This window comes from Rousettus aegyptiacus, unplaced genomic scaffold (genome assembly GCF_014176215.1).
Source record: "Rousettus aegyptiacus isolate mRouAeg1 unplaced genomic scaffold, mRouAeg1.p scaffold_m13_p_10, whole genome shotgun sequence".
Classification (NCBI taxonomy): Eukaryota; Metazoa; Chordata; class Mammalia; order Chiroptera; family Pteropodidae; genus Rousettus; species Rousettus aegyptiacus.
Genome location: NW_023416285.1, coordinates 88,077,588 through 88,104,181, shown reverse-complemented (window position 1 = coordinate 88,104,181; position 26,594 = coordinate 88,077,588). Strand labels below are relative to the sequence as shown.

At 36.0% G+C, this 26,594-nt stretch overlaps 1 protein-coding gene across 1 annotated transcript in view; it reads left to right on the top strand.

The window, feature by feature from the left end:
• Positions 1-26,594, top strand: part of MALRD1 (MAM and LDL receptor class A domain containing 1) — a 481,557-nt gene that overhangs the window by 95,481 nt on the left and 359,482 nt on the right. Inside the window, 9 exon segments of the mRNA XM_036226667.1 lie at positions 377-529; positions 953-1,120; positions 1,217-1,442; positions 1,444-1,568; positions 5,741-5,747; positions 9,294-9,396; positions 12,522-12,729; positions 12,873-12,999; positions 16,716-16,728. Coding sequence (XP_036082560.1) covers positions 377-529; positions 953-1,120; positions 1,217-1,442; positions 1,444-1,568; positions 5,741-5,747; positions 9,294-9,396; positions 12,522-12,729; positions 12,873-12,999; positions 16,716-16,728 — 1,130 coding nt within the window.

Genomic DNA, 26,594 nt, shown 5'->3' with positions numbered 1-26,594 from the left:
GATTAAGTATAATGGATCTAGATTTTTCAAATACTAAATTTTTAAAAAACTACTTCCATAGTTCAGTGTAAAATATTCTATACTGTAGGAAAAATTCAGCTTTCCAGGTGATATAATAGAAGCAGAGAAACTAACATGAGTATCAGAATAAGTTAGCAGATCTTGGCAATATGGCTGAATTATGCTGCTTCTTAGGAAACTTGGGAAAAAAATTGAGTTTTTAAAATTGATAATTCTGCCTTATCAACTTCCAGTATAAGCACAGCTCCAGGTTTTAGATCAGAATGGACTCTTTTTTTCCCATCGTGCTCTATATTTTTAAAAGTATACAAACACTTTAGAAAGCCAACCTGAGAGTCACATTTTTGTTCTTCAGTTTCCAAATACGACTTTGAAGCAAATAGCTGTGGTTGGTCCGAAGCAATTAGTGGTGACCACTTTGCCTGGGTGTGGAGCTCTAGAAGTAACCTTCCTGCCAACTTTGAGCAACAGGCCCCATCCCGTGATCATGCTCACAGCACAGCTCAAGGTAAGAGACAAGCAGGGGTCATCGTAATCACCTCTGTTTACCTTGGTCAGGTCTAATAAGAGGAAGAGAAGCAGATAATGTTCTGTGTTACCAGAACAAGTAGTAGGATAGCTGAATATGGTCAATTATGTTGTCTACATGGAATTACCCCTTTATGGATGGTGAGGATGGAGTACAGATATTTTGGGGCTAAATTAACTGAAATTACCAGTTGTTTTTGGTGTCATTTAGACCTAGACGTATATCATACTTTAATATTTATAAGAACAAATTTGACCAGCAATCAGTTTTATTGATTTTCAGTTGTTGTATAGTCTTAATTTTAGTTGGATGTGAAACTTAATTTAGTGTCAAGTTAAGAGACAGATGTCTCACTTTAGAATCTAATAAGGTAACTTACGACTTGTTTTTGTATCCAGATAGGGCATTGTATGTTCATTCTGAAGAAAAACAGCAGCTTGTCACAAGTTGCTAAACTCCAGAGCTCAACTGTCAGCCAGATAGGACCTGGATGCACACTTTCGTTCTGGTAAATATTAAAAACAGTGGCCAATTACTCTAGCAGCCCAGTGGTGGCAGGCATTCTGATTTGCCCCTTGTTTTGCTTTAAAAAGCAATATTGCATTAGATTCGCACAACCAGCATTTCACTGAAGAGCAGATTATCAGTACTGGTTGTGTTCTTAAGATGAAAGGGGCTCTTTCTCTCCCACAGTAGGTTCTAATTGGCTTGGGCGCCTTACTCAGCCTTTTCATCTGCCTCTAGAAAAAGTCAGTCTTGGCATTTACGATGGGATCTCGGCTGCCAGTGACATCAGCTTTGAAAACTGGACCCTTCCTCTCCCTGTGGAGGGCTGCAAAGGGCCACATGGTTTCTGACGCTGACACACCAAGACTTGCATAGAGGAGCTTCGGCTGTGGTCTGGTGGATGGTTGTGGTGATTATACTGATGAGGTCGACTGCGGTAAGTATTTTTGTTTTTGTTTTGTTTTGTTTTGTTTTTGGTTTCGCACTCATTTGATTATGATGATCTTGATAGGTTTACTTTTTTCTAGCCAGTCAAGCCTAATACACTAAGCATTGTTCCAAAGTTGATGAATATCACGTGTGATTTAAGTAATTAGTCAAGCCATCAGTATTTATTATGTAGATCTGTGAACTAAATGCTGGAGATTCAATGTTGAATACAACTCTACAGAATCCCTGCCCTCACAGAGCTTAAAGCCTAATTGAGGAAAGATATTATTCAAATATTTAATAAATAAATATAAGATAGCAGCTTTGACAGGACTTACAAATAGGGGTTCTGTGACTTTACCTAATAATGCGTTGGACTTCCTAGAGGTGATGACTTAGCTGAGATCTGGAAAACCGCAAGTCAAAGCACATATTCACAAGCTGCCGTCTGTGACCACGTGGCAGACGGAAGATGCCCACGTGTGGCTGGTGCAGGGAGGCCAAGGGGAAAGAGGGCCCAGAATAAGGACAGAGATGTCCGGGAAGGCCAGGGTCGCAGATCTTCGTGGTCCATATTGAGGAAGCTTTTCTTCATTTGAAGGTTTTTACAAAGGAAGGTAACCCAATAAGATTGGCACAATCGGAAATGTCACTATGGGTGTGATGTAAGGCACGGGTGGGAGGAGAGTGGATGCAGGAGACCTTTGCGGGGTCAGCAGCCTGAACCCGTGACAGAAGTAGAGATGGAGGGACATTCGATGATGGTTTGGCCACGGGTTGCAGAGAGTGAGGTGTCAAAGCTACGTCTGAGGTTCCGGTTTAAGTCACCAAAAAGCTTGTGTATGTGATGACTGTGTACGTCTTGCAGTTAGTTTAATAAACTTAGCTCCACAGAGCACCTAATGCTCTTGCTCCAGAAAATGAATCCGAAGCTAATAGTTGTGGTTTAAATTTTTAATTACAAAAATCTGTCAGGAAAAAAAAATTTTTTTGGCATCTTTTCTTCTGCAGAAATAGTAAAAAATATTTAAAATTCAAGCCATGTAACTCTTAAGTTGGGAGGCCAATTATAAACCAACGTAGAGCTGCAGAATGCTGAGTACATCACAGGAAACATCACATTAAGAAATTTCCATATAAATCGTTGTAGAGAGTTTTGCTTATATGTGATCTCTGATACAGTCAGGCATTTCATTACACAACTAATATTTGAGTGGACATAAACAAAATTGATGATTTAGGCAATGGCTATTATAAAGCATGTTACTCATCATACATCCAATTTATTCTTTGCGAATTTGAAAGGCTTTTTGTCCCTTTCAAGCCCTCCAAATCCGTTTTTTTAAAAACGTTGATCTATTGCTAAAAAATAAGCAATTATCCCTCAAACTTCTCAGTATTAGTAAAATAGGATTATGACAGGACAACTAAAATATCAATTTTATATTGTGAATAAATATTAATGAAAGGGAATGGTAGTGGCATTGGATTGTCAGTTTCACAGGTTTTTATCTAGACCTAATATTACTTTTTTACACAGACTACATTAGACATCCCCAAATCCTTGCTGTCTTTCCTGAGGCGTGTTCAGGGTTATGGTCTTTTTCTAAGGGCGGAGCTACGTATATTCCCTTTTAAAATGAAGATTGAGCGTGTAGTCAGTATGAAGACAAGCAATCTACAAATCTGTTGGCTTCAGTGCCAGTATTATGTCAAATAACTCAGCAGCTTGACATTCTCCTTCTGCTCTCCAGCCAAAGACTGACACCTCAGGAGTATACTAGGTCCCCAGTTCACGTCACAGCTGGGCTTGATTAGTCACAAGCGAGGAGATATCAAAGGAATGCTCATCTCGCATTTGACATTTACTCACTTGGTTCTCTTCATTAGATCCGAGCTCCTGTTCTCTGCTTTTCAGAGATGGGTGATTTGTTCTTGCCTGGCTGAATTTATTCACATACACTTTTATTTATTGTTTCAGTATTTGTTTACCTTTGGCACCAAATACAGTTAAATTAAGATGATATTTTTCAAAAATATTCATTTATATAAATGAAGCTAAAATGTCGAGCTACTCATTAATTCTAAACCCTTTCATTCTGCCCAAATAATGTCAAATGTACATTCTATCTCACTTACGCTAAACGAAATACTCGGTGTTGACAAAATCCTCACATCTTGAAAAATGAATACATTCCTACATTATCCGAGAAATTTAGGTCGAGGTTTCAATTGATAAGGAGCTAGTCAGTTCTTTATAAGTGCTTCAAACTTATCTAGTGACCGAGGGAGTTAGAAGTTTAAAAGCTCCAGTTTGAAGGAGTGACAAGCCACCGAGAAGAAAAGACTACCACCGAGGAGACATAGCTAAGAATCAGCAAGACCGACGACATAACGTTTGGCATAAATAGGGCTGGAGAAAGGAGTGAAGTGTTCACAGCACGTCGGGAAGATGGCGTATGCCAAGGGCAAGGATAGTTAAAGTGAACAGGAAGTTAATTTAATTTGGGAAAGTTGAAGCTTGAAAGATAAAGTTTAGATTTAAGTTTAGATTAAAAGTCTACACCCAAGGATTTTAATAGAGAAGAAAAATAATAAACTATTGTCAAAGGGTGGTCATTTTGGCACTGGTATAGAAAGGACACTTGGATGTGGGACAGGATGAAGTCAGACGAATTTTTGAGCAAAGTTTGGAAAACACCTGCGTCAGATTCAACATGGATCCCTGGGCTTCACCCAGCATCTAACAAACTAGTACTCCTGCAGGTTTTACCAGAGTAGGCATTTTTACCATGCATCCCAGATGATTCTGAAAGATTGAGATCTATAAAAATGTGACCATTCTAAGAAGGTCAGTAGTGCGCTCAGTATTATGAATTGAAACCTCTTTAGAAGTTATGACTTGAAATTTTCTTCAAAATAGTTGTGTAAAGAAACCCTTCTCTTGTTTTCATTCACTAGCCTCTGAACATGAACGTGGTTCGAACATCTTCCCTTGTTGACATGGTCACGTGACCCTCGTCACAGGGTGCTCTGTAACAAGTTGTTTTGCAGCATGGATTTTTCATAGAAATTTCATAGTGGCGATATGGACTCGGGAGAAAGAGATATATCCCCTGTCCCCGAAACATGCTGGGAAAAGGAATTAAAGAGTCCTCACAAATTCTAAATAACTTTAAAAAATGAATGTATTAGTTAAAACCAGCTTAGATGAAGCAATAAGAATATTTCAAAAGGAAAAGATAAAAACACTGTCTAGGTTTTAAATTTTTAAGACTGCCAATCCAAGAGCAATCTAGGATAACAAGTACAGTAATCTCTATTGGATCTATAGTTTTAATGATACAGCTACACGCATCTGGTGTTCACATTCTGGAATAAATGGAGCACTGCTTGTTACATCCGAATGTATCCCACAGTATTAGTACGTAGAATCTCAGATTTATAGGCACTTTCTCACCCTCGTATCCACACCTACAAAAAATACACCAGCTGAAATGCAAAATGTCCAAGAAAATTACTTTTGGAAAAGGAAACATGATGTTGACAAACCCTGTCATGGCCACGTACTAATCATTTCTCTGCAGTCTTCCATCTGCTTTCATCAAGGTCAATGTATCATTTAATAATGTAGTGTAGTGTATTAGTGTTAGTATAGTATATTATTTCGTAACTAGTATAAATAACTAATCATAATTTCTAACAAAGGGAACACAACGAGATTCTTTATCTTATCTGGTTTCACCTGCATGCCACGTTAACTTAAATGAGGGTCTAGGTACAAACTGAAAAGTACCTATTTCATACAAGTACCTATTATCTGATTTTTTTTTTCAGCTGCCTTTATTGGTAGCATACCACAGATGTCATATCAGAATCATAAAATTTGAATACAGTTTGACTTGTTTAATATTAAAAATAGCTGAGGCACTTTCTAACCACGTATTTGAACCCGGATGTACTGTTGAGCCTCCAGTGTTAAGGATCGATTACTTCGTGGGGTTTCCTGCCCTCCTTCAGGATATATGACAGAAAATATTTTCTTAGGCTGAATTGAAGTCTGTCTCTCTTTTGCTTTTCTCTTGGAAGATTGAGTTTCTCCGCATGGATTCATTATCAGTAATCACTGATAAGTGTCACAAAAACCAGTTCAATGCAAGTTTTTAATGCTTGGGCACTGCAGGACCCAGGGCTTACCATCTCCAGCTCCCTTTCTCCTAATGTGACTTCTTTTTTTCTGAAATGTATATTTAGGTATGAGGTAGGTCTCAGGAGGGGACGTGTGCTTTTGAAGAAAAGATTCTTCAGCTAGATCTCTTAATACCATAGAACTTTCTGACTCAATCTGAAAGAATTCTGTTGTGTTCTAGTAATATCCTTAGGTAATAAATTTTTTAAAAAGAGATTTTTCCTGGGGGGATTTTATGGTGAAAATTTTTTAAAATCTTATTCAAAATCATAATTTATTTATTTTTTTGTTTGTGGACTATACCTTTAAATTTTAAATGGTACATCATGTTTCAGTGCTCCTAGGAAAAAAATGTTTCTGAGGTTATGTCGTAAATAAAACAGGACCATATTTAATAGCGTTAAGTCAGTCCCACTTCCCATAAAATTATGTGCAGAAATGTTAAAAGTATAAATTACACATGCAGGCTCATATAACATTTTCCTTCAAGGTGTGTATAGTTGCTGGAATTTGCATCGAAAAGTTTCGGATACTGGCTCAACGCCTGCATAGCAACACTTGTAGATCTGCTGCTCACTGTACAGTCTCAAGCTTCTCATACGCTGTCCTCCTCAGCTGAATTAAAACATAGTAACAGCTGATTATGTCAGTCCTTCATCCAATCCTGTTGCAAAGAAATGAGCTCAGGTTCCAGACTGAAGAATATGTGGGGAAGGGGAGAAGAAAAGGGTAGGCAGAGGTTATTACGGGAGTCTAGGGGCCAGAAAACAAGTTTAATTTTTTTAATAAATCCATTATTTAAATCCTACTATACTTAGTAGGACTTAATACTAAATGTCATTAAATTTTTTCGACCCTTCAAAATTATAGTAGAATATGATTATGGATCATTAAGCATGGGCATACACTTTATTTATATGAATAATAATATGTATTATTATGGGTCATTAAACATTAGAAAATCATAAAAAATAAAATATACTATGGTAGTATCCAAATATTTTATAATCCATGATAGAATGAAACAAAGAAGGAGGGAAAGAGACAGAGAAAGCAAGATTTGGGTTATTGGGTTGAATTTTTAAAAATTAAAATTGTTGGGTAAAAAAAGGTTAGAAAATTACTAAGTATGTTTTAATTACAGTGTGTCCCTTATCCATTCATAGTCTGTGCCCTGTTTTGGAAGTTCATTTGTTATTTGTTTCTTTTTGTCCCCGGTACTGCATGTGCCAACCATTTGGGCCCTTTCTCCTCATGGACGCTTCCAAATCACTTTACCTGCCTTCTGGCTAGATTTGGTAGAACGGAGTCAGAAAACATAGACCCAGTGGGAGGGGTGACCATGTCAGATTTTGCAAATTTGCCACAGCGATGCAGTCCAGCTGAGGGGCTTCGAGTGGGGTCAAAATATCAGTTGCAGGATTTACTTGCCATTTTGGAATTATGGTGAAAATGCTAGATATAAAAACAGCTGTCCTGCTGGCCTCCTCTTTGTAAAGAAGTATTTAACCACACTTGTGTGAAGCTGTCTATATGAAGGAGCATATTAGATTTTCCGTGCTGATTTATTTTGCTAAAAACTGTACTTTCAAGTAGCACATTGGATAAGAATCTCGTTCAGACTGTAGCTCTATATCTAGCTGGACAAACGAAGCAAGTTTATTTCCTTCTGGTATATTGTTCATTTTTGAGGCATAAACTCTTTGAAATATTCTTCTAATGTGTTTTTCCTCTGCTGGTCTAAACTTATTTTGATCATGTGAAACATTTCAGATTTGCTTTTTCTCTGTGCTTCCTTCCTTCCTTCCTTCCTTCCTTCCTTCCTTCCTTCCTTCCTTCCTTCCTTCCTTCCTTCCTTCCTTTCTTTCTTTCTTTTCCTTTTTTCTTTCTTTCTTTTCTTTTCTCTTTACTTTCCTCTTCTCTTTTCTTTTTCCTTCCTCCCTCCCTCCCTCCCTCCCTCCCTTCTCTCTCTCTCTCTCTCTCTCTCTCTCTCTCTCTCTCTCTCTCTCTCTCTCTCTCTCTCTCTCTCAACAGTATAACATATTGAACAAAGTAGTTTTGCTTGCTGATATTGATGACACATGATTTTGGCTTTTATCTTCAGTAGAAAATCAATGTGTCACAGTGTTCACTAAGAAAAAGGTATGGGGACTCTTTGTAATTCTTTGTCAGATGATTGCCTTATCGTGATTTATGCCTTTTAACTTTTTCTCATTTGGCAGAAAATACGGTATTGCTATCTGTGAGAGCAAAGCAATCTATACCAATTTATGCCCTCAGTGCGACTTTCTTCTAGGACTGTTTATAGGACATATTAACTCACAATAGATTAGAGATACAATACCTTTTCCTTTCCTGAACATGGCAGATGGATGATTTTGGTTCACATCCACATTTTTATCTAAAAATTTTGAGTAAAAGTATTCCCAGAGTTTCGAGGTCTAAAAAAAGAAATTTAATGCTTTTTGTCTTAACAGAATTGTCCTTATAGCAGGATTGCCATTTGGAATTGCTTTAGGATCTATTCTGAAATTATTTTCAAAACAGCATTGTCAACTCATGCCAAAGTAAAATCTGATTATAAACTTTCGAAAACTAATTTTTTGAAACAGAATTCAAGATATTATCTTTCAAGTATTTTTTTTTTTTTACCAGAACACAGTTTGGTTTGTTATGTCATTACTTACATTAGAAACAATATTTTATTGTTACCATTTGAACTTTTTTATTGAACTTAAAAATTATTAGGTCTCCCTTTGTACTTGTATAGGTCATCCTTACATTTTGTGGTATAAAGCCTTCTGCCAAGGGGAGAGAAACAGAAATATGAATGAATGCAATGCTGAAATGTTTAAGATTAAAGATGTTTATTGATCCCTGAACCAGTTTCCAGGATGGTTAGAGGATGAAGATGGAGAAAAGTTGTAAAAAATGATAAAAATAGGAGTCAGTCCCCAGAACCCCAGACTTATGATTTATTGGAAAATTCCATGATGCTCCTAAAGCCTCTGTTTACAGAGTATCTGACAAAGGACTTTTCCTCCCAATTTCTGTGCGAGTTGCTATCCATGGAAATTTTATTTGCATTCGTAACAACTGAAATTTCTAGAAAATTTGGGAGGTTCATGTAGACTACTTAGGTGGTTTGAAATGAGGACTGTCCTAGAAAATCTCGAATGAGTGTCCTCGTATATAAGCACATCCTTATCAGGTATAATATATTTCTATACCTCTGTGTCTCTAAATTCACTATTTTATGTACAGATGTATATGTGAAAATACACTTTTTCCATCATTAGCATGATTGCCATGATTTTTATTCATATGTATCATTAGTATGATTATCTTTTTAACTACAGTGTTCCTCTTATTGCCTGATCCAGTACAGAGCAGACCTTCCCCCACAGTCTCCCTGTACCTTCATACAGTTAAAAGCAATCAAAATCCACTAGCAAGTATGAAAGACGATAGAACCCACCAAGGCCCTATCTTAGGATAAGGCTTTGTTTTTCTTCATCAAACACAGTGTGTCACTACTTGCTTTGCTCTCCAGCCCTCCACTGTTCCCCCTGTGTTGTTGTCCCTGGCTTTCTGACCTTCGATTTGATTCCATTCTAGGATTTCTCCTCGCTTTCCCGGCTTCTCTGCTATTCCTGCTCTCATGGGTAGTGACGGCGCCCTCTGTAACTCTCGGCATTATTCCTGCTCAGAGAACTCAGGGGTAGGTGTTGCATGTGTCATTCTATCTAATAAACTCCATGCACCTTGGGCCTACAATTGTTAGTGTTACATGTATATTAAAAATTATAATGCTACATACACTACTGTGCTTTTATGCAATGTTACAACTACATCAACCTGGTATAAAATGTGAGTTCATTGCACTTTACATTTTGAGAAGCTCGGGTTAAAATTGAATTTTTGGTACTATAAATTTAACTTTTCACTATATTATAGAGTGAATTCAGGCTTTTGAACAAAATATAGTATGGACTTTGGAGTAGAACTGCTTAAGTTCGAATCCTGGCTCTGTTATTTATTAGTTATGTAGCCTTAAGAAAATTATGTAACCTCTCTGTGCCATAATTTCTTCACTTGTAATTGGACATAATAATAATAATACCTACCTTGCATAATTTTCATGAAGATTACATTTGTGTGTGTGTGTGTGTGTGTGTATGTTGTGTGTGTGAAATGCTTAGAAGGGGGCCAGGCATACAGTAATTACTCATATGTTAGCAATAACAGCACCAATAATAATGTAATAATAATAAATATATTAGGCATTCTTAAGTTGAAAAATAAAATTGAAGGTTGTCATTGAGCTAGAATAAATATTATAGGATTTCTGTCCCCTCTCTAAATGGTTGAGGACATAAGAGACCTTTCCTCTATCTTTATGCCTAATTATTCTTAACAAAGAAAGAAAATCATTTTCCCCCCTATGGTAGCCAGAGCAAACCGACTGTTCTTTCTCTTATCATGCAATAAAATGATAAAATGTCAATGTCATAATAATAATAATAGTTTTGGGGGTCATAATGACAGAGTGCAGTGAAATTTAAACGATAATAAAGGAGTCGTATGGAGAACATTATGCTGATAAATTAGACAACTTAGGCGAAATGAACACAAAGTACCAAAACTGAGTCAAAAAGAAGTAGGAAACTCAGTGTCCTGTATCGGTTAAAGTAATTTAATTCACATTAAAACTTTACATAAGGAAATAATTTGCAGATTAATTATGATAAATTAAATCAAAAAGAAAAAAGAAAGAAAAAAGAAAGGAGGGAGGAACATTTCCCAACAGAGACCAGTATTTTCCTGAAACTAAAACCAGAGACATTAGGAGAGAAAAAAAATGAGAGACCAATATCTGTTATGGACTTAGATGCAACATTCTTCACACAATTTTAACAAATGTTTTCTAGCAATATTTGAAATAAAGTGATAATACTGTGTGACCAAATGGGGTTTATCTCAGTTCTTCCAATGCACGTTTCTGTTAACATCTGAAAATCTACCACGTTACTAGAGAAAAAGGAGTCAAATCATGTGATCATCTCAATAGGGGCACGAAAAGAATTAACAAAACCTAACAACCCTTTTATACCAAAAACTCTCAGCAAGCCAAGATTCGCAAGGAACATTTTCGCGCTGATTACATGTGGTCAAAAAAATCTACAGCTACCAATATATATATTTTTTAGATATATATTTTTAATTTTTTTTTTCAGATAAATGAATGTGACTTTTTAAAATTTTGTATTAGCTTCAGGTATACAGCACAATGGTTAGGCATTTATATGATTCATAAAGTGATCCCTCAGTTGCTGGAGCATCCATGTGGCACTACACATTACAGTAATACTGACTGTTCGCTACACTGCGCTCCCCATCCCCAGGGCTGTGTTCTGACTCCTAATTTGCGCTTCTTCGTCCCTTCACCTTCTCTACCCAGCCCCCAGCTGCCATTACACTTAACGGTGAAAGACAATCCTTTCCTCAAAAGATTGAGAAGAATTCAAGGATATGGGCTCTCCCCACTTCTTTAAAATATTGTAATGGAGGTCCAAACTAGTGAGTGCAAAAGAGAGAAAGGAAGAGGAAAGGAAAGAAAGAAGGCAGGAAGGCAGGCAGGAAGGAAGGAAGGAAAGACAGGATGGAAGGAAAGGGGAGACACATTTTAGAAAGGAAGAAAAACACTGTATTCTCAGATGACATGAAATGTATACATAGAAAGTTCCTGGAAATATGCAGAAAAGTACTAAAACTTAATGTAGATTTAAGCAAAGTCATAGGGTACAAGGTTAATAAATAATATTAATTGTATCTCTATCTACAATTAGCAAGCTATTGGAAAATGACATTATATAAACTACTCAGCTTACAATACCATTAAATACAATAAAATACTTAGACTTAAATTTAAAGAAAAATGTACAGATCTGAAATTTATAAAACAATATGTGAAATTAAAGAAAACCTAAGTAAATAGAAATATATATATGAAGTTCACAGGTAAAGGCTTACTACTTAACAGATGATAATCATCCCCAAATTAATCTCTAGATTCAATACAATACCAGTCAACCCTATAGGCCTTTGTGGAGAAGTTGCAAAACTGATTTAAAAATTTTTGTGGCAATTCAGAGGTCTTAGGATAGCCAAATAATTTCTTTTAAAAGAATGAGCTGGCTTATATTTCATCATATTTACAAACATTCCAGATTTCAAGTCATATTATAAAGCTGCCTTAAAGAATAAAAAGTTTAGAAAGAGACCTACCCTTATGTGGCCGGTTCGGTAGGAAAATAAGAGTTTCTTTAAAAACTATGCCGTTAAAATTGTATATTAAATGAAAACTGTGAACTTCAGCACTAACCTTAAACCCTACTCTCAAAGTAACTGAAGATGTGTCATATACATAATGAAAACAGAAACTTTTAAGAGCTATTGTTCCTGTCTAAAATGTGCTTAAATAATTCCAGCCCTCCAGAGGTTCTTAAATAAACAAAAGCAAAGCAAAACATAGCAAAAGATAAATATTGTAACAGACTTTGAGGATCAGTGTATAGATTTTAATTATCTTTTAAATTTCTGTCACCTGGCAGAATAGATTATACAGTTTTGATTTACTGGCCATGAATTAGCTGTGTCCACACGGTGTCTTCTGAGTAGTTTGTTGCTGATACCATCATGTGTCACCTGGATCCTCCCCCAGGACTGAAGACCTCCTCCCCAGCTGCCGGGAGGGTTGGCAGCTCACGCCCCCAGCAGGTTCTCCCCAGAAGTTGCCCTCGGGAGCTGACCTGTTGGGGTGTGGTGTCCGCTTTTTGGACATAGCGCGTATCTGAAGAACATTCAGTGCAGAGGACAAGAGAGTTCGGGATTCTAGCCTCAATGCAGGACGACTTTGAAAGACCACCCCTGCCCCCTGTGTGGTCGGCGGAGGCCCTTGCTGTGACTGCCTCACAGCTCAGTTGCAGCCTGCACTCAGGGCTACTCTCTCACTCCCCTGTGGCTGTTGCTCACGAGGGAGCTCCCCAGTTCTGTACCCGAGTCTCTCTCTCGAATCTGTTTCACAGGAGGTTTTCAGCCTGCGACTGTTTCCGTTAGGTTCTGGCCATACGTGACGCTCATTCATGGAAAACCAAAGCTAGATCATGGAGTTTTATCTTCTTTTTTCCCTTGTAGCCTCTATTTCTGCCAAAGCTTTACAACCAGGAGGAGGTAAGAGCTGGTTGGTTCCTTCCCAGACTGATTTAGGGGAGGGAATTGGTGCCTCTGAACAAAAAGGATGGCTCCCTTCCTTCAACCCTTGGTAGGGGACAGAGAAAAAAAAGTAAAAGCTGTTGCTTTGGACCTCCTGAGTCTCAAGGAAAAAGGGGAAAAGCCAGTGTTTTGACATCATGAATTATGGGAAGGAGGGGTCCTGGGTAGGGTACAGGTCAGTTGGACATAGAACAAAATTAACAGCACACCCCGTGTGCCAGGGTGCTGTGTTTTGTACACCCTCTTTTTATAATCTCCCCAAAACACTTAGAGGAAGGTTTTACTCTTTCATGGAGAAAATGAGGATTGTTCTGTAAAAAGTTAACGACTCTGTGTTATTTTTATACCTTTTCTATAAGTCTATAATTAGGTCAAAAGAAACCATTTTTTTAAAACATTAAGTAGTGGAACTAGGTTTTTAAGATTTGAGGTGTAGGTCCAGAGTTCACTTCTTAATTACTAACCTAAATTGCTTTTAAAACAAAAGTTCTCTTGGACTCCAACCAGGGCAGAGTGACATGAGTGTGTGCCCTTTCGCACAGGTTGAAATGGAGTGTTTATCCCCATGACAGTCACTTGAAACTGTTATAGATATGTTCTGTTGCAAATGTAAGTTTTATACGTTATCGGTCTGATATTAGCACTTAGATTACAATTACCTAAAAAAACAGGGACCAATTTCTAATCATTTTCACTGTATCAGCTAGAATCAAAAGCACATATGTAAACATGGAGATGAATTTTAGTGAACATGGTGGTGACAATGTCCAAATGAATGAATATGTGACTCCCACCCTCTTACCGTTTGCTTTCCCTGTGTTCCCTAGATAGGAAAAAAATGCCTGGGGCAGCCAGCTTGTCCCCCACACTTGTAGTTAATGGCGCTTTAACGCTTCGGCATCTCTAAGATGCTTCTTATCTTTCTGCACAGACCCCAGTCCTTGCAATGTAGAAGAATCGCTGTACTTGAATAAAAGTGTTCAATTAAAAAAAAAGTTTCCAAGAAGCTTTAAAAAATGTAATTGGAAACAAGTGTTCTTCCTACTGATTTTTGACATGACCCTTTGTATTTCTAGCATATGTTAAGATGAAAAATTGATTTTATATTTAATATGAAGCATAGTGTAATGAAAAATAAGATTGTAATGAAAAAAGAATAATTCTAAAGTCAATTTGCTTTCGTTTAAAGAATTGGATTAAAACGAGTTAGCTTATAATCATCATGTTTACAAATAATATATCTTTTTTCAATGCAGTGTTTTGTGTGTGTGTGGGAGGGAAATAATTTTGTTAAAACTGGTCCCATTAGATTAACCTAGTAGTTACATTGTTTTAAGATGGCTTTGATATGGAATTTTATTCTTTTGTTTTTGTTAGATGTAGATGTTAATTTTACTACTAGGCTGAGTTTAATATTTTATGCTGTACATGTAAAGCAAACTTTTATTTTTATAAGTACTGGGGAAACAATATGATAAAGTTTAAATGGTATCAGTCTAGGAGTTAGAATATCTGGATTGTAAGGTTTAAATTTTCCACTAGTAATAGATGTTACTTAATCTTTTAATGACCTAACTCCTCATCAGAATAATGAAATGATCTATGAATTGTTTCTAATTATGAAATTCTACAAATTCAGTTATTTATTTATTCTTATTATTTTTAAAATTAATTTATTTTTAATGGAACATTGGTTAACAAAATCCAATTTTTCAGCTGTACACTTAACAGCAAGGCAAATTCAGTATTTTAAATTCACAGTTGAACTCTAAATTTTTTTTGTATGTTGTCAGTCACAAAAATCCTTATTAAGAAACTAAAATTTACCTTTATTATATCTTAACATAAGATTTCCTTAACTTTTAGTGTAAGCTATCATGAACGGCAATTATTTTTGAGCCCCTAAAATACATTCAAGATCACAGTTTATATTTTTAATTTCCTTTTCAATAATTCAAATTTTACTGATAGATATCAATCGCTCTGCTATGATATATTTTAGAGATGGCCATTTCCCTGTCTTTTTTCATATCAGCAAAAAGTGACAATATACTGAAAGTAAATAATAAGTTAATTGCCCCAAAGAAATGGAACATAAACAGCAAAAACTAACTTTAGGGTATAATCTGTGTAAATCTCAACTTAGTTCAAAGGGAACCTTTCTATTTAAGCGTTAATTAATGTCTGTCGATATATTCATTTGTTCACAGATGTTAGGTCCTACAATGCTCAAAGCTCTCTGCCACTTGGTGGGGATACAAACACAAATAGGTGATCATTGTCCTTATGAAACGCCTATTATAAAGGCGACAAAGTGAGACAGAGATGCAAACGCAAATTTTTACTATCAAAAGGAAGTGATCTCACTCAGCATGGTAGTATCGAGGAAGGTGTTGAGCGACTGACATAGCGAAGCATCGGTTTGAAGTTCGGCTGTGTTGGAGGAGGGCGTCGGGGAGGAAGGAAATAAGGAGGCCCATGTAGGGAGCCGTACACACACGAGAGGCAGCATGCCGATGTGAAGAAGCACCAGGCAGTTCTGGCGTTCATGGTGCCAACAAGCTGAGCCAAGAAGAGGTAGGCAGAAGCCAGATCAGGGAATGTCTCGGATGTCATGGTCAAGAATGAGTGCACTGACCTGCAGGTGATGGGGAGCCACCGAAGGTTTTGAGCCACTCAGAAGGGACTTTTAAGTAGACTGCTCTGTTGGCTGGATTCTGGTGGGAACGACATTGGGTCATGTATGGAGAATATTTAAAGTGTGAGACCAAAGGTAGATGGAAGATGCAGATGACTCTTTAAGCATAGGTTTCTGTCTCAGGCTTTGACCAGTTGGTGCAGGTGTGATTGAAACTCTTTCCTGGACTGGACCACAGCTCATGGCGTAAGCGGGTAGGATATTCATGGAGATGTCACTTAAGGAAGGGATATTCATGCAGGTACAACCGAGAAGTCTGGGGAAGTTTATGCTCATGGGGCCACCCATGGCCAATAGGGGATGAACTCCTTTTCTCCTCCCACATTGACAGTTTTTACATTATTTTATAGGGCTCCTCAGAAGGTGCATTAGGTTTCAAAACATCAAAAGCCAGGTTGAAGAGTATCCTTATAATCAGCATGCAGTCCTTCTCTGTATCTCTCCGCTTTCAATATTTTGCCTCACATCAGAAAAAATATTTTGATCTTCCATTTGAAATTCCCTTCGATAAAAAATATTTGATGTTCCATATCTCCAAAACCTGGATGCCTACCTGTAAAACCATCAAAAACACATAAAAAGGAAGTTTACTTTATAGAAAATGTGGTTTTACAGATGAAGCTGTAATTTTCAAAAATACTTTAAAATCCTACATGCCTTTACTTTTTATAAGCCTCATCTAAGAGTAGAGTTCACCTAAGAGTTATACCTAAGATACATAATATAAATGATATTTTATTTATTTTTTTTATTTTAACTTTTTTTTAACTTTTTTTTTTTTTTTTAGGCGAGACAACCCTTGGTTGACCTCACATATTGCAAGGACCTTGTCAGCTTGCAATCCCTTATTTTTTTATTTTTTATGCCTACAGCACCTGGTCTTCCTAGGTGGTCTCCCATCTAAGTAAGTACTAACCAGGCCCAAGATCAGACGGGATCGGGCTTGTTCAGGCTGGCATGGCCATAGACTAGAAAATATATTTTACGTTTCAAAATTTTAGCTAGGACTCTTTGAAAATTGAGAAGATCTACAAATATTCCTAAACTTTTTTTTTTTTTTTTTTCAGTTTGAGAGCTGAGGTGAATACAGAGTTCTTAAACTTTACTTTGATGGAAAAGAAATATGGTTTCTATAAAGGCAGATTTAAAATGGTTTAGTCTCAGTTATTCAACAGTAAATGATTTGTTGAAAGTTTTACATTTTAAAATTGTTTACTAACAAAGTTAGAGATTATGAAAGGACCTTTTAATTGTGTTATTGATTCTAACCCTCCCAGGCATTTGCAACTTTTCCTGTCAAGAGCTCACAAGTAAATATTTTAGCCTCCATGGGACATAGGGTCACTGTCATGACTCCTTAACAGAGCATTATATATGAAAACAACTTAGAGAATAAAAAAACAAATTGGCATGGCTATGTTCCAGTTAAAAACATGTTTTTTGTTGTTGTTGTTGTTTTCATACTTCCAATTAAAGAAAAAGATCAAAACATTATTCACAAGTTGACTGACCTCTGATCTTTACAACCAGCCACTGTAGATTTCACAAGATCATTATATTCTTTCAACATTATAATAGAAGTAGGATTTTTGTTGTTGATCTTAGAAATTATGTGTCATCCTTATGCATGATTCTTTGCTGTTATGTTGGGTTTTTTTCCCCATGGTGTGGCATTACCAATCTGAACATAACTTTAAAATATTTCCAGGCATTCTGCTTTGTTTAAATGGCTGTATAATTAAACAGCCAACACTCGCTGGCCTTTTCTCTCTTACCCTGGAGACAGAACACACTGATTATTAACTGAAAGGTACACTGGGAATTGTATCAGTCCTTCTCGATCATTTATTTTTAGGAATATATACCAAGAACAAGCTTAGGGTAGAACCAGTCTCTGGCACTCCAGAAGCCTAGGGCATGGAATAATGACTCTGATGATGTTAAAAACAAAATATCTTTTCAGAAAACTTAATAGAATAGGTTAGAAAGAGGTCACTGCAAAATAGTGTGAAAGGGGTTAAGAAGGGAAAACTTACTTTTAACTCTAAGATTCTTATGAAATCTGTGAAAGTGAATGTACTACCCTTAAATTAATCCAAAGTAATCGCCTTTAATAATCTGCATATTATGACTGTTCATTCTACTATCTAAAAATGCATCCTAAACCAATATATAGTTTTCTAAGAATAGTCCATTTACCCATCATTTAAAACATATTAGGTGACGTTCTCTTACATTACCTCATCACACCATACTATTTATACATACAATTCACTACATTTATTTACTCACTGACTTCTTCAGATGTCTTACCTTTCCTTATGTGCTGAGATAATTGTATGTAAAATTAATTTAAAAATTAGTGAGAGGTGAAGCTTTGATTTCCATGTGACTCAAAGTTAGGAGAGCTGTAGGGCTAGTGGCTTTTTTTAAAAAAAGTCCATCACTTTCCTGTATTTTGTATAGAACCAGCAGACATGTCAACATGCAACTCAGAAACCAGGTTGTTTTATATGCATATCTAGACTTAAGATTTGCATTGAGACTTGGTTATTGCAGAGTTCATCTGGTCCCTTTAATACATGTGAAAACACCACGGCCTTGAGTGTGAGTTAAGAGTAAGGACAGCTGCTCCTGTCACGTGGACGTCTATCCGTACCTCCCACAGAGGGACATGAACTGGGACAATCAGGACAGGAGCAGTGAAAACGATATCTCAGCTGACTTTAAAATGTATTATGCTGTCTCATGATTTTTATCAATGAGTTTGCAGCTTTGCACAAGCATAGCTCTTAAAATATTAGGGATGAAGAGAAAACTTAAGTAGATTTTATACTAAGTGGCTTTCATATTGTTCTAGTTCTAATTTTGTTTCAATATCTAAATGCTGTCATTAAAGGAGATTTGTTTTCCACACAAGTTTAAATACTGAGAGTTTACTATGAGATACAGTGTTATTTTAGATAATAACATACATAATGGAGAGAAAACAATAAATTCTCAGGAAGTAGAAACTTACAGGGAGCTCATCAAAATTAAAAATATTTTTTTCCTTGTCTTTAGTTAGTACATAGGAGGCTACAAGATACAACTAGGTATTCTCCAGAGTTTAGGAAAAAGAGCAAAAATTTTTTTGAGCAATAGTATTAATGATTTTGTGCATAATGTATATTCTCATGGTAGCATGGTTGAATAGACAGAAATCTGGCTTAAGAGGCATTCATATATTATGTCCTATCTCAGTTACCAGGCAGAATGCTCGCATGTCTAAGGCATTCCGTGTGTGTGTAAAATATCTGCTATCAGGCACAGTGTTTAACTTCTTTAGGAATCCACTTTGTTCTTCTAAACCCAGAATTAGAATTAGATTAGTAGTTCTCAAATTTTCATAATTTTCAGAACCACCTCAAGTATTTTTTTTTAAATGCAGATTCCCAGTCTTTATGTGCACTATATCAGAAGCTCTGGAGGAGAGTCCTAAGAATCTTTACTTAAAAAAAAAAAAAAAAACCTTCAGTGATTCTGATTGTAAGATAAATTTAAGAAGTAGTAGATTAAGTAATATCTATGTTAAGCTATGTTAAGTATCACAGTAATTTATTTTTAAAACACCTGGTGAATGATTTATAAATGTGACTATTCCCTCTAGCTTATCTCCTGAATAGCATCAAGGGGACTATAATCTCTCTTACATTGCCTTAAACGTAGTTAATGGAAGATAGCTGAATTGTAAGGAATTATGATGCCTTATACACCTACTATAAGCTTTCGTTACTGGTGAAGATTTTATCTGTGTTTTTAGTTCTGTGAAAGGGCACTATTCCTTTCCTGATAGACAGCTAACTCTATGACTTACCTCTACTGCCTCTTCAGAATATTCCATGCTGTCTTCCCTCTCTGTCTTCTCACCAAACATCCTTTCGATCTGGATTTTGTTCAAGGTTTCCTTTTCTGAGAACCTTAATCTGATGGCCTGCTGGCATCGGTATTCAGACACGTTTCCAGTTATGTTTTTATTTTATGTTAATAAGCTGGCATTTTTTTGGTTATATTCAGTTTCTGGGGAAACTGCCTGGGGCACTGAAGACCAGACTCAAGGTGACCGACTGTAGCAAGGAGCAAAAACTGAGAACAGGCTAGCGGGAGACACTAGTGCTTTTTCTGTGCTGCTGGGGAATGGCTGCATTGGAAGGAGAAAACTCCGGATGTAGATTGATCAGGGGTTTCTGTCCCAGTGCTCGAAAGTGAGTTCTGATGGGAGGCACTGCTGGAGACTAGCTTATTTGCTTGAAAAGAAGCCATGGGGCAGAGACTCAACACCGGAGAGCAGGAACGAAAAAGCAAACTCTGTTTTAACAATGTCCTGTCAGGTGAAGCCCAGGCCGCTGCGCTTGGATGTCTTCCTCAGAGCTGGGTCACAGGGCTGTCCTGCGGGGCCACCAGCCAGTGCGCTGAAACAAGTTCTGATCATTAATTTCTCGTTTCCAAGGGGAAGTAATACATTAATTTGTCAAATTGATATTTGATTTTTTTGTGTGTGTGTGGGTATAAAAAATGGGATGCTTGACGAGTTTGGAAAAAAAGTCAGTGAGAAAAAAATTATCAGTTAGAAATAAAGGATTGTTCTCTGTTACTTAGTTTAATATGAAGATGTGGCTCTATATAAAAGATGTATTTCTTCTTTAAAAAAATTTTTTTTATTGACCAAAATCAAAAATTGGAGTTTTATCATACAAATGTTTGCATTGAGAAGGGTTGCCACATGGTTTGGTGAAAGTTTTGTAAATCATTTCTGCCAAAACTTTGAGCAAGTATTGATGTGCAAGAACATTGAATTTGCCCAGCCAGCCTAAATGATGCATCCAATCTCACAGACTCAAGATCTAAAAGTCTTTCCTGCATATGGATTAATGAATAAAGATTTTTCCCATAGAAGAGCAAAAGCGCTTTCATATGAAAAAGTAGTTAGTTGTACCAGTTGCCACATCCTCACAAACTAAGAAAAAAATAAACCAAAAACATAAGAAATTAATGACTCCTAGCATGTCTTCATTGAAATATGTTCTTAATATTTTTATAGCAAGAAAAATAACAGTAAAAATATCTCTGAAATATTCAAGCATAGCCTGAGTTACAAGAACTTCCCAGGGCATGAAATACTATATAGATTTTACTCTCTATATCGCATCGTACGTTCCCCTCCCATAGTTAGATTTCTTTCTGTCTCCACATATTTGACCTCTTTTACCCCATCTACCTCCCTGCAACCCCCCCCCCCCACCCTTCGGTAACCAATAGTCTATAGTCCATGTACATGAGTCTCTGTTTGTTGCTATTAGGTTTATATCCCACATATATGTGATATGTGATTTTCAACTTTTTCTGGCTGGCTTTCTTCACTTAACATGCTTATCTCAAGGTCCATCCATGTTCTCACAAGTGGCAGTATTTCATCTCTTCTTATGGTTGAGTAATATTCCATTGTATATATGTACCATAGCTTCTTTATCCAATCATCTATTGTAGTGTTTACCCTAGAAGAACATTTAATATATAAGGCATGCACATCTGTGTTAGAACTTTGTAGTACAGTTACATACATAATGAGTATTAATGCACCATTAAAAAATAAACTGTGACACATGCGGAAGGTATTAGATTATTAATAATATAGTTCTAAACACTTAGAAGATGTTACATGTTTGTAATCAAAATTAATAGTTATCTAAAAACAAAGACCTGTCTAAATTGGTCTTGTATTATTTGTCAAAGATACCAAGTAGAGGGATTGCTGGGTCATATGGTAATTCTATTCTTAATTTTTTGAGGAAATCCATACTGTTCTCCATAGCGGCTGTACCAATTTACATGATCTGAATAGCTTCCCTTCTCATTTATCTATCAGATTAGTAAAAAAGCTTAGAAAGCTATTAAAAGTAACAAAAAAGATTAAAAGTAAATATTTGATTAAAGCATTTAGACTTTTTCAGCCATTCAAGAATGAGACCATTTTTTTTTTCTTGAGCGTTTCGAGCATCATTTTGCCAACAGAGTCTATCTATAGACTCATGGGTGAGTTATTTAAACTTTCTGGGTCTCATTTATTAAAATAGAAAATGAAGGTTTTAGATTCTGAATGCTCAATAAGGTCCTATTTCGTGCATAAATTTTCAAAGTTATTTTTGAAAATTTATTTTAAATGTAAGACTGCCTACAACTGATATAACTATCACATACATACAGATAATTGAAAAGAAACCCTTCTAACAAATGACATTTATATTATTTCAGGTAGAAGGCAGTCCTTGAGAAATAGCTAAAGATTGAGGAAAGGATCTGGAAACATAGACATAGAAAATTTAGGAGTGGAAAAAAGTAGAAGAAGATAGCAAAACTCTATAAATATAGGTAGACCTGAATTGGAATCCAGGAAAAAGACTGTGTAAGGAAGAGACACTGGAAGTTATAAAATAAAAAAGAAACAGGATTTGTGAAAAGTTTAGATGGGTAGTATGAAGTACTGGGACAAATCAATATATTTCACATCTTTTTGTTTATTTGATAATCACATGCCACATGAAATACATAGGCAATATGGCGTGGCATCAACAGTAACAGCATTAACTTTAGTTCAAATTGGAAGTGTCATATTCCCCTATAATATGCAGGTCCTTACTGTGTGCTCATCATTATCAGGTGCTGTGCATACAGTGTTGTGTCTTTCAGTGAGCCTCATGCGGCTTGTCCTTAAAGCCTCCTAGAGAAGGCAGACAAACACGGAGATGCACAAATCCTGATATAATTACAAATTATGAGAAGGTTGTAGAGAAAAATAGTTTTAACCCTAGTGATCAAGGAAGGCTTCTCTGAGGAAGTAACATGTAAACTATGAGACTTGAAACGGAATTTTAATTCACAATACTCACTAGGTGGATATTATGGGATATTGAACTAGAGCAAAGGACCACTGTGGGTTATTGTTTGGGTTTAAATCTATGACCTGGTTTTTCTCGCCTTACGTCAGGATCAGTTTTAAGTTGCCACACAGTAGGGGTAGATTTGGCGCCTCCTTTCATAAAGACAATGAGGACAGATGATTACTTTTGTAAAAGATTTATTATATGCAAAAATAATAAACTACGATTTCATTTCTTTTTCTTTAAATACTGCTTTTAGTGGTGTGGAAGATGAAAATGAGTCTATTGATTGAAAAAGAATTTAAGAATTTCTGAACTATGCTTCTTAAATGAGAATTTAATTTTGGCATGTGTGAACCAATCACTCAGACTGTATTACATTGTATTCTATTGCAATTTTATTAGTTATTTTATGAAAATAAATCGCATCATTTTAAAATAATAAATACACAATTTTCTGAACTTTTAAATTAATAGTTATAGATCTTCACTTTTCTCTCCCTAATATCAACTAGGCTATTTTCAATTAAATGCTTCTTTGTAACCTTCAGTCGAATAGGTTTTATATAAATTTTTAGGCCTAGAGAAATTGAGAACTATTTGTCCTCATTCAAATAATAGATGAGATGTGAAATGGGTTACATGGTAGATGAGTCCCCAGAAATACTTTAAAATAGCATGTGAATTTGCAGAATTTCAAGTACCAGATTAGTTTCTAATTGATCAAGCTATATTCCTTTTCAAATCATCTTAGGCAAATTCCAGAAAGGCGCTGTTACATATTAGAGGGGAAAGAAAACTCACCTAAATTTTGGTCCTTTTTGTACATCTGAAGTGATATAGAAATGTAGCTGAAATACATTTTGTGGTTTACTATCCTTTTAAAAACTGTGGAAAGTGAATCAATCTCAAGTGACCTAAAAGATACTTAGAGATTATTTCTTTAGATTCTTTCTCTTTCATTGAAGAAGAATAACAAAGTATTCTATCTAAATAAAGAAACATCAATGAGATTTGATGACTTCATTTCTTCTACACATCCCCACATCCCCTCTTCCTTGATTTTTTCTTTTTTCTTTCTTTCTTTCTTTCTTTTTTTTTTTTAAATCTCTAACCTCAACACAACAGAAGCCTGATGGGGAAAGATTTTATGAGTGGAAAAGGAGCTGGCCAGCAGCAGGAGGGTGGCCTCCCCAAAAGACTCTAACAAATCAGACTCATTCAGTGCAGGGTTGTATAAAAGGAGGCAGTCTCTAAGGGGAAAGGAGGCCGAATTGACCTAGACATCTCAGTTTACATATGTATTAAGAGGGATGGCACTTCCACAAATTAAATATGCCAGGGACATAGCACCATCCAGCCGAACTGTTGGGAGACAGTTCTCCACCCATTTCTATGTTCAAAGGATGTGTTTGAATAGCCTTTGCCCTGAGACATTGGCTCACATTTTACAGAAGGCTCCCTCTGCTCTCCCTTTCCCCCTCTCCCTCTTTCCCTCCCCCCTCCTCTCTCTCTCCCTCTCCCCACCACCCTCTCCTCTAGACTTCCCTAACATTCAGATTCCTCTTCTCTATTGCAACCCAGGAGGACACACCCTGTGGAAATCAGGGAACCAGTGCTGGGTATTTGTCTGGCAAATGTGTTTTGCTGTCTCTCTAAATAAAAAATCTGATGTCTTCTGTTAGCATGTATGTATAAAATGGAGCAGGCTAACTTAGTTTGTGGTAGATAATAGGGAGTCACAGGGGCTCCGTAAACCAGTATCTTTTTGAGAAACATCCCACTTTTAAAATGTTAGCTACCCGCTTGCTTTGAGAACACCGTTTGGGTTAGACTAAATGCCTGGCAGCCAGTTTGTTACTACTTAGTTTTTTTTCTGGCTTAGGTAATGAGATACTCAAGGACAGGGACAATTTTTTTTTCTCCTTGGTAACCATGGAAACACTTGGCACAATGACAACGTAGGCACTTGTTGAGAAATCAGAAATTTTTAACAAGCCATACACTAGCTGAGAAGAAATACAGTATAATGAAAAAAAAAAATTAAAAATTTTGCCATGATTTTTTCTCTAATTAGGAACTCAGGTGAAGTTGATATCGGATTGTTTTTCTCTTAAGTAATCAATCCTTTTATACTTGATCTGTTTATCCCAAGATTTTATTTCATGTCTACTTGTAGCACAATTTTATTTTTATTATCCATTTTTCCATTCAATGTATGTACAGTTTAGATACAACCCTTATCACTCGTTTACTTATAAAAGGTATTCATCTATATAGTATAATAATTGAAGACTCTAATTATTCTATACTTTGTTGTGTGTATGATATGGCCAGAGACAGAACTAGAAACAAAATTTGTCAGAAAACAATGAGTTTTATTTCATAAAGATTGGTCTCAGGATTATATTAAAAAATTCCAAAGATGCTTAAAACCCTTTTCATGTTAAATCTAGAAAATATTTTCCTAAGTATTAGCCTAGAAAGTTAGAAATTCTAAGCTGACTTTCTAGGAGCTCTTCAAATTATAGGTTATATAGTAAAATATTAGATAGTTGTGTCAATGTCTTTATAGGAGCTTGTCTCCTTCAGCTTTCAGTCAGTTGTAAGAACAGGCTCCAGAGAGTTTTTAAAATGTCTTTCATTTTCATTGTTTCTGCATTTTTAATTATGGGATCACCGAATGAAAATGAGAGAAAACATGTATGCTCTTTTTTTGTGATTATTTTCTTAGGCCTAGTTTCTTAGGATACTTTGCAAAGCTTTTTTGTAGACTAAATTAAATATAGGACAAAAGTAGAATTAAACTTCAACATTCCCATTTCCTCAAGATGTGATTTGTTATCAAGTAGGCTTTTTAAAAAACAGCTGACTTAATATTTAAAAGAGACTGAGACTGCAATTATATATACAAATGGGCATTTTTAGTACCTCAACTTGAAACTATGGTTCAGCATTTCTTAAGAGTGCTAACATATAGAGGATTAGGAAATTGAAGATATTTTGGTAAAAATTATGATTAAATAAATTATGTCTTAGAGCAAGACCCAAGGATCCTCTGCCTGGGACAATTTCTGTGTCTTCCACGGGCATTGAATGCAATATCGAAAAGCTTATGTAGTATGAAGTAAACTTCAATACAAACAAGCCCGTGCAGAAAGCATTCACTCAGAAATGCTGCTTCCCTGGGGTGGTCCACAAGTTAGGAAATATTTAATTTCCATAAATGAATCAATTCTTTAACAAAAGGAATGCTTTGGAACAGTTGAGCCCCTACACTCTACTGGAGCTAGATCTGTTTCTATATCCTGAGATTATCTTACAGATATTTATAGGTACAACGACTGTGCTTTCCACAGACTTTGGAATTATGGTATCAATTTTCTGTCTTTTCTCATTAATAAACTAAGATAACCGTGAGCAGTGTATCCAATTCAATAGTGCTTAATCTTATATATTTTAGTTTTTTATTTTTTCTGCATGCTATGAGCCTTCTGTTAGCATATTCTATGTTATGTTGCAGTGGAATAGACACATAATGATCCAAGCAATTTATCATCAATTAATTTTTTTCATGACATTTTGCAATTGTTCAGCCAACTGCAGTCTCTTTTTTTTCCTATAAAAACAATATTTTCTTACAGTATGTTTACTAAGTTCTTTTTGTTTATTAGAACATTCATTTGATATTGGATGGAGTATTCTTCCTGTATTTTTTGTTTTCTGTCTATAATATTTTTATCAATCATACTGGTGGTGAAAGAAAGGCATATTTTATACTTGGAGCGATCCATTATAAAGCAGCAAGAACACTTCCCGGATCACACCAGTAAGTGCTCCTCAGGCAATATTAGGTTGACTACATTTGCTCTAGTTAGATGTATAAACCTTTCCCAAGTTGATTTATTTCCTTAGCGAAACATCAGGAAGAAAATTCTGGTAGTTCTCAAGAAAGACTGGAAAGTTGGGGGAAGATGTCATGAGGTTTGAGGTCAGGAATTTGACCTTTAAAACTTTCTCTCTCTTAAC